Consider the following 9,388-nt stretch of genomic DNA (forward strand, 5'->3'; position numbering starts at 1 on the left):
AGACTGACCCTGTGACCAGGAAAGAGCTGCAGATTACAATCTGACAGAATGAAAAGTTAAGAACTACTGGCTTTCAGGGAGAGCTTCACGGAAGCGGCAATATCCCTCGCCTGCACCGTAAAGGCTAAGGAGGATTATTACTGGCTGGGAAGGGGGAGACATCCCTTACCAGGACAACAGCACAGTGTGGACTAAAATGTAAAGGGGTCCCTAAGGGAGGACAGAGGCAAGGTCTAGGGCAGGCCTCCCTCGTCTCTGAGTCAGCCGTCTCATCTGCAAAATGGACAAACTGCTATCCACCCTGCAAGGTTGCTGTGAGGTTCAAATAAAGTGTGTGGGACAGCTGTGGCACACGTCTAGCCTAGAATGGCACTCAATAAGTGATGTTAGCCATAACTCTGAAGGGACCCAAGTGCTGAGCTGCACTGACACTTTATCCAATGGGCAAGACAAGGGCAGTGACGATGGGCATGATATTATCAGACCTGCGAGCTGGATCCTGGACTCCAGTGGCCATTTTGGAGAAGGGCAGAGGAACTAAAAGATTCGAGGCAAACAAACTAATTAATGAAGCTATCATAACAGTGCAGGGGAGACAAAGTGTGAACCTGGGCAAATCATTTCAGAGATACAACTGGTAGGAACTAGCAATCAGTGAGTGAGTGTGCACACACGTGCACATTGGAAAGATTGGAAAGAAGGCTGGAGTGACTTCTTACTCAACCGGGGATAAAAACTTCTTAAAGAAATGGAGGTCTTGGTCTGAATGATCACGAGAAAGAGACTGAGATGGAGAATCCGAGAGTCACAAGTTTATGAGTTTAGGATGTCCACAGCTAGCCAGCTGCCAGACAGCTAAGGCTAGTGTGCAGGCACACAGTCAAGACTGCCACAAGCATGAAGGCTCAGCTGAACTAGGGGCCACAGGGGTGTGCAGCCTTGAGGGGGAAGAGCAGACAGAGAAGGAGCCCAAGAGGAAGCCAACAAGGAGGTGGGAGAAGGGAGTTGGCAGGGCTCCAGGAGCTCTGGAAGGAGGAGGAGGAGGAAGATTTTACCAAAGGGCTTGGACAGGGGTGAATGTTACCAAAAAGGCAAGCAGAACAAGGAAGAAGATGATGCCTTGACAATTTTATTAGAGTGGATGCCTAAACCTTACCATTAAGGAATACATGGTACTGAAAAGTAAAGATAGGGAGTTACTCTTTCAAGAATTAAGTCTCGGCCAGATGCGGTGGCCCATGCCTGTAATCCCAGCACTTTGGGAGGCCAAGGCGGGTGGATCGCCTGAGGTCAGGAGTTCAAAACCAGCCTGGCCAACATAGTGAAATCCCATCTCTACTAAAAATGCCAAAAAAAAATGGCTGGGCATGGTGGCGGGCGCCTGTAATCCCAGCTACTAGGAAGGCTGAGACAGAGAATCGTTTGAACCTGGGAGGCAGAGGTTGCAGTGAGCCAAGATCGCGACATTGCACACGAACCTAGGCAACAAGAGCAAAACTCCGTCTCAAAAAAAAAAAAGAATTAAGACTCAGCATTTACTGAGAAGGCACAAGACCTTTAAGATCTTTATCTTGTATCTTTATTTAGAAATACAAAATACACTAAAAAAGTAAATAAATATAGGACCAACAATGCAAGAATCTTGAGGCAGGATCAAGGAACAAGAAGAGTAAAATGAGTTCAACACACCCAGAAAAGAGGAGTTTGAGTCAGGTTTGAAAGAGGTGGGGTCACATTGACATACAGATACGGTAAGAAGCGTACATCATATAAAGGCAGGGGACAGTCTATGAAATGGAATGTAAATGATGTGGCCATCTGCAGGGTTGTCTTCTAGCTCACCATAGGCTCCTTCCCTGGTAGCTGCTCCTTCCTGATCCACCGGAGTGGCCGCCAAGCAGCCATGTCTACCCAAGACACCCGTCCCTTGGCCAACAGCCCTTGGCCCATGTAGACAGGTCCAGGGCGGGGACCTGACCCCAGCTGATCCTAAGTTCCTTCTCTAAGAACCTGGAAAGAGAAATTAGTCTCTCTTCAAGTAGCTGGACTTACAACAAAAAAACTATGGGAGCAGTAACCACATATTCTGCCATGTAGTTGGACGCAAATAAAAGAAAAGCAATATCATAATATCATGTGATACAGGATCAATCAATACTTCATAATTAGATCCAGTCATGTTACATAATTGTTCGTTTAAATGGGCTTACATTAAGAAAGCAGCTAAAGCAACCAAAGCAGCTATTTGATCAGCCCCATCGTGCTCTGCTGGTCTCTGCCTCCCGGCTGCAGCCGCCGCTGTCTTCATCTGCAGGCTGGGCCACCCCAGTCGCTGAGAGAAACCACTAGCTCTAGGAGGTGTGAAATTAGTCTATCACCCACAGACCGAGCCACTGGGGGCGGGGATGAGTTCTGGACTTCCCTGGGTCTCCAGATCAAAATGTTTCCTAAGCCACACCCAACCCCACTGCCACTCCCACATGGTCCTCCTCGTTCTTGCCCTCTTTCGCCCACTCATATCCTCTTTCTTTCTTTCACTCACATACAAACTCACATCCCATACCTCACATAGGCCGCTCACACACGGACCCACAACCCACACAGAGATGACTCACACACACAGATCCCCCATTCAGAGACACATAGAAACCACCGTCCTCTTCACACAGGAGGTACCGGCTGAGCAGTGAGGATGGGATAAGAAGGAATGGCCCAGCTCACCAGGGTCCAGCATGTCCTGTACCACAGCAGAGCAAGGCAGGACAAAGCTCCTACATGCTGCCTTCCTGCTTACAAAACTGCTTCCAGAAAGTCATCTATATCAACTACCATAGACAGAACTGAAAGAAGCTATTTTTTTCATCTCTGTGTCACACCAAGACAATAAAAGGCAATTGTGAACAATTAGTATTAATTAACAATGAATCTGGCCGGGCGTGGTGGTTCACGCCTGTAAATCCAGTACTTTGGTAGCCCAAGGCAGGAGGATCACCTGAGGTCCGGAATTCGAGACCAGCCTGGCCAACATGATGAAACCCCATCTCTACTAAAAATACAAAAATTAGCCAGGCATAGTGGCTCACACCTGTGGTCCCAGCTACTCGGGACATGGAAGCACGAGAATCACTTGAACCTGGGAGTTTGCAGTGAGCTGAGATCACACCACTGCACTCCAGCCTGGGCAAGAGAGACTCGGTCTCAATAAATAAATAAATAAATAAATAAATAAATAAATAAATAAATAAAATGCATCTAAGAAAAGACTTGGACATTACAGTTTTGAACATAATAAAAACTGGAATAATTTTTAACTTAATTTAATAATTTTTAAGGAAGGGGTGAAAAAGAGATAGAGATGTTCTGAGTAACGTGGCCACAGAGGAGCTAACTAGAGGTGAAGTCAGCCATAGTCCACAAAATAGCATGCCAGCAGATACCATGGGTGAGAGAGATGACAATTAAACAGGGCAAGAGAGGAGCTTTAACCCAAAAGTTGCCATGGGCAGACCTAAGACAACAGACTCCTACAGCCTGTGGAAAGGTCTGAGAAACCAGTCTCCAGACACACTGGACATTCACCTTCGCCATGCTGCGCTTTCTCTCTCTCCAAGTTGTTCTGTTTCCCAGGAGCCAGGAGCCAGGAGCCAGGGACCACATCTCACTTGGATTTCAGAACTGGCCTCCATATCTACTGGAGACTCCGTATCTACTCTTGTCTCCCATACACAGCACTCAGAATGATCTTTCTAGAGCCCAAACACGATGAAGTCACTGCCCTCTCTCACATGTTCCCATGGCTCCCAACCAGACATAGGATGGAGTTCATCCTCTCTGGCTGAGCATGTAAGGCCTTCCGTCATCTGACCCTAACCTCCCCATTTTAATCTTCCATTGCTTTCCATTCAATCAAAATTCATTCAACCCAAGTGCCTATTCTGTGCCAGACATTGTTTTAGGTAGAAGGGACAAAATGAGACAAAGTCCTGATCTTAATGGAGCTCATGTTTTAGTGACAGGAGACACACAATAAACAATGCATATAATGTTAAGTAGTGATAGACAAGTGAGAAACATAAAAAAATCAGAATAAGGGAATAAAGAGCTTTTGGGGTGCTGTTTTAGATAGCGCCTCTCTGAGGAAATAAATACTCAAAACTGGAATGAAATTAGGAGAGAACCTTAGACTGTCTGGGGAAGAATGATCTAAAAAGAGGGTTCCTCCAGAGCATAAGCATGCCTGGGTTGTTTTGAGGAACAGCAAGGGGACCAGTGAGGCTGGAATGTAGGGAGCACTGGAGAAAGTGGAAGAAAATAAAGTCAGAGAGGAAGTTCGGGGGTAATTCACCCATAAGGGTCTGGCAGGTAAGATAAGACTCGAAGCTCCGTGAACTCATGGTCATGTCCCTGTGATTTCATTTATGCTTACGGTGCCCTTCCCCACCTTCATTCATCTGGAAGACGGCTGTCCATCTTTCAAGCACAGCTGGTACGTCACCACCTTTATGAAAGTTTCTGGGCACCCCCCGGCTGGCTGGAGTTAAGGGCTCCCTCCTTGGCTGCCTCAGTACTTTGAACACACTGAACTGCAAACATCTATTTCTGCATGTATATACAGCAAGTGGTCAAAAGTATTTGTTGAGTCGAGCTGCTGTTCAAACTATCGGTCATCAAGAGAGAAAAATAAGTAAACCTAGCCATAAAAAACTTCAACATGGAAATTATTATACATACAGGAGAAACTTTTTTTTTTTTTTTGAGATGAAGTTTCGCTCTTGTTGCCCAAGCTGGAGTGCAATGGAGCGATCTCGGCTCAGTACAACCTATGCCTCTCAGGTTCAAGCGATTCTCCTGCCTCAGCCTCCCAAGTAGCTGGGATTATAGGGATGCGCCACTACGCCCAGTTAATTTTGTATTTTTAGTAGAGACTGGGTTTCACCATGTTGGCTGGGGTGGCCTCAAACTCCTGACCTCAAGTGATCCGCCTGCCTCAGCTTCCCAAAGTGCTGGGATTACAGGTGTGAGCCACCGTGCCCAGCCCAGGAGAAACTTCAATTGCACAGAAAAATCTAAATATATATGGTATAGTCATAAATAAATTCAAGAAATACAGACTCATACTGAAAAGATAATAAAAAGAAGCTGCCTAAGTGGGGAGAAAGACAGAATGTAGATAAACAAGACAGGTAGGTAATTATGAACTTAATTAATTACAGGCTAATTTCCACCCACAAGCTGAAAAGGAGTATCCTCTGACTCTATGAAATCTAGGACATCAGATGGTCCCATAAAGAAGGTAGGCCATTCTGCCAAAGATAAGCTCTTGCTAGAGGTAACTTCCCAAGGATATATAGGACGAAAGTGTTCGTGAGGAGAGGAGGAAAGGGGAGGAAAGGCTCTTACGTCCGCATCCAGAGTGGCTGAAGCCACAATCAGTCGAAGATCCCCTCGCTTTTTCTGAATCTAAAAAAAGAAGACATTAAGAAATAATAATAGTGCAACACTTATGGGTGAGATCATTTGATATCTGAAATGTATTTCAAAATTCAGTGTTTTGTTTTTGTTTTTTTTGCCTGAGGAGGAGGTAGGGGAGCTTACAGATGAAAGGACTGACTACAAATTAATAATTGTCAAAGGTAAAGCAGGGGGGTCATTACACTATTATTTCTAATTTGTAAATGTATGGAATTTTCCAAAGTAAATTTTTTAAATTATAAAAACTATAAAGAAGCTTTAAGACCCAAATCTGAATTTACTGCAAATAAAACCATTTTTTCCTGAAACCCAGGTCTCAAGATAGTTTGAATCTATGCATGAAAAAGTATATTAAAAGCAAACAAACAATAAATGATAACACCAAGACAGAAATATGGCAAAAAAAAAAAAAGAGATAAAAGATATTAAGTTACTCAAAGAAACACATAATCAACAGGCATTAGAATGAGATACAGCTAAGATATATAATAACAATGAGATTTTTTTCCCCATCTATCCCATTGGCAAGCATTTATTTTTTAAAGGCTAACACTCAGTGTTGGCAAAAATTCAGTGAAATCGGCCCTCTTATTATACTGTTCCTGAAAAAGGTAATAACATGGTACAATAATTCCCTCAAAGTATCAAAAAATCTAAATCTTTGGCAATGGAATAAAATCATAATGAAAGTAGTAATAACAACAACTAATACAGACTAACTTATGTGCCAGCCCAAAGGCCCTGCATACAGGTACACAGTATACCCACTGTGCAAAGATGCCTGGCTGAGGGGGCTAGGGGCATCAGCAATCCAGCCCACTTGCCTCCTACCTAGCTCTAGACATCTTCCCAGAGGGGATAGCTTTTTCTAATTTGCACAAAAGAACCTCACAGTCTAGCTGTGACCCTATGCCAGGCACTAACCTAGAAGTTTTTTGCAATCTTACTTAAGCTTCAAAACAAATCACAATATACAGCACCTACATCTAACAGAACTCTCTGCAATGACGAAAACTTTATTTGTACTGTCTGATGCATAAGCCACTAGCCACCTGTGGCTATAGAGCCCATGAAAAATAGCCAAAGTGGCCGGGCACAGTGGCTCACGCCCGTAAACCCAAGACTTTGGGAGGCCGAGGCAGGCGGAGTTCGAGACCAGCCTGACCAACGTGGAGGAACCAAACCCCACCTCTACTAAAAATACAAAATTAGCAGGGCATGGTGCACATGCCTGTAATCCCAGCTATTCGGGAAGGCTGAGGCAGGAGAATCGCTTGAACCTGAGAGGCGGAGGTTGCAGTGAGCCAAGATCACGCCACCGTACTCCAGCCTGGGCAACAAGAGAAAAACTCCGTCTCAAAAAAAAAAAAGAAAAGAAAAATAGCCAATGTGACTGAGAACCTGAATTTTTTTACTTTCTTCTATTTTAATTAACTTTTATCTCAATAGCCACAGGTGGCTAGTGGCTACCATAGAGGAAAGTACACCAGCACAGATATAGAGACTCCTATTATCCCATTTTAGAGATGAGTAAACTCAGCAAAGTCAGAATTTGAACCCAGGTAGTCTGACTCAATGCCTATGCTTTTAATCACCCTGTTCTACCACTTCTTTCTAGACTCTAATTGGGAATCTGTCCAAAGAAAACAATCAGAAAATATGGGAAGGGAGGAGAGAGTGGAGGTAAGATTGAAAAAATTGGCTGTGAGTTGTAATTGTTGAATCCAGATGATGGGTACAAGGGGGTCATTATACACTTCTTTGGGATATGTTTGAAACCTTAATAATAAAGAAAGAAACAGAAATGTAGCAGATTTAATTACAAGGGTGCTCGCTGCAACAGTATTTATAATATTTAAAATCTGCAAGCTATATAAATTGCTTACAGTAGGGGAAGTTAAATACTTTATGATAGAGATGTGATTAAATAACCATTAAAAATAGTATCTTCAGAGAATATTTAAATGACACAGAAAAATGATCCTAATGTAATGTTAAGGGAAATATGAAAGATACAAATTAGTATATATAATTCAATCAATCTCTAGTACGCCAAAACAGATCCAAGTACACACACACACATACACATACAGAAAAGAGAAGAAAACATACCAACATTTTACTGCTGATATTCTCTGAATGGGTAGGATTATGGATGATTTTAATCTTCTTCCTTGGTATTTTGTTTTATTTTCCAAGTTGCTACTACAACTGTTTTTGTAATGGGGCAATAAAATAAACACACACAATAAAAAGCTAGCAGTAAAGTCATACCTTTTTTAGCAAGCCAATGGCAATATCAGTGTACAACGTCCTCTCGTGGGCTTCATCCAGCATGATGACACTGAGAATCAAAGAGAAGCTCTCAGTGAGCCTCTAAAAAAACCACACATCATCTCATCTAGACCATCAAAGAGCCAGCCTCTGGGTATTTAGTCCTCATACAATCACTCTGCATCAAAAGTAAACCTAAGCTACTCTCTTTGACAAAGAGGCAATTCTTAGGTTAATAAAAACGGTGACAATAACATATCTGAATTTTAAAAAGTGTACTATTGTTATCTTTAAGCGTTTTACCATTCACACTGAATTCCAACTGAATTTAATATCTGATTTTAAATGAAAACATAACCTATAACCCCACAGAACACATAAAAATCAGAACAAAGCCCAACCACCTGAAGACTGTTAAGCTATAACAACAGTCAAAGAGGTAGTTGACTATAGTTGTGACATACGTGGAACAGGGGGTCAAATGTGACACCCTCCTCGAGAATACCAGAGCCTGGGTGGGACAGCTTTAATGCTATGAGTGACAGACAGATATACAAGGAGGGGGAAAGTGATAAAAAATTATTTGGACTCTGTAAATTACATTTAACATGGGCCAGTTAGTTCTCTGCAGTCACCATCAATACTGGAGTGTGACAAGGCAAAATAAAAAGGACAAGTTACCAGACTAAGTAATGACAGGAATTTTAATGTGCCCATTTTTTACTGTCTGTAAAGGGCCATACTATTTAAATTCTGAGAAAAACACCAAGGGTCCCAACAGCCAAGGTCAAGAGAAAAGCTTTGGGGAAGCTTAAAACAGACATGAATCCCAGCTACTAACACACCTGCTTCTCCATCTCCCTGGGGACTTTGGAAACTAGGAAAGCTATCATAAGAAAAACACATTTACCTATATTTTGTTAACAACGGATCAACCATCATTTCCCTGACCAGCATTCCATCAGTAAGAAACTAAAAAATAAAAACACAAAGCTTTAGAAATAATTCACTTACACTAAATATTAATGGTACTTTTTAAGTTCAAGTGCAATCTCTTTGCCAGGATGTGTACAAGTAAATTTCCACAAAGGACTGTGAGAAAATGCCTCCATATTTTCATTATCAAGCAATGTAATTGTTCACAAAAGGCTTTAAACATAGGGTCCTCGGCTGGAGTTGCAAATCTTTGAGCAGAATTTCACTTGCATTTATTATGGAAACATCAGCTAAGCCCCATTTCCTTGGGCTTGCACCACTAGTACTATTGATAAAGAGGCAGTGAAGACCAATTGGTATCTGCCCAAAGAAACACCCTAAGTCTAAGATAAATTGCTCTTCAAATGTCCCAAAGACTACAGATTGCAGTTCTTGATGTTATTAACTTAAACTTCAACTAATATTATTTCACAGAATCTAGACAGGATCATGGTTAAGCACATGGGCTATGGTGTCAGACTGCTGGGAGTTCAGATCCTGGCTCTACCTCTTACTAAGCTGTGTGAACCTTGGGCAAGTTACTCATCTTCTCTGTCCCTGATTGCTCATTTGTAAAATGAGGTAAACAAAGTATTTACCTCACCAAGTTAATGTGAAAAATAAAAAAGATAGTATAGTAGTTCCTGGGTATCCTTGGGGGTTGGTT

At 42.4% G+C, this 9,388-nt stretch overlaps 1 protein-coding gene across 2 annotated transcripts in view; it reads right to left on the reverse strand.

Moving 5' to 3' along the window:
• Positions 1-9,388, reverse strand: part of DHX35 (DEAH (Asp-Glu-Ala-His) box polypeptide 35) — a 90,867-nt gene that overhangs the window by 39,153 nt on the left and 42,326 nt on the right. For both annotated transcript variants that reach the window (XM_011974966.1, XM_011974965.1), the window contains 3 exons: positions 8,657-8,718; positions 7,747-7,816; positions 5,401-5,460 (listed from right to left, as the gene is read on the reverse strand). In XM_011974966.1, coding sequence (XP_011830356.1) covers positions 5,401-5,460; positions 7,747-7,816; positions 8,657-8,718 — 192 coding nt within the window. The remainder of the gene's footprint in view (positions 1-5,400; positions 5,461-7,746; positions 7,817-8,656; positions 8,719-9,388) is intronic.

Source organism: Mandrillus leucophaeus, unplaced genomic scaffold, assembly GCF_000951045.1.
Source record: "Mandrillus leucophaeus isolate KB7577 unplaced genomic scaffold, Mleu.le_1.0 Scaffold150, whole genome shotgun sequence".
In the NCBI taxonomy this organism is placed as follows: Eukaryota; Metazoa; Chordata; class Mammalia; order Primates; family Cercopithecidae; genus Mandrillus; species Mandrillus leucophaeus.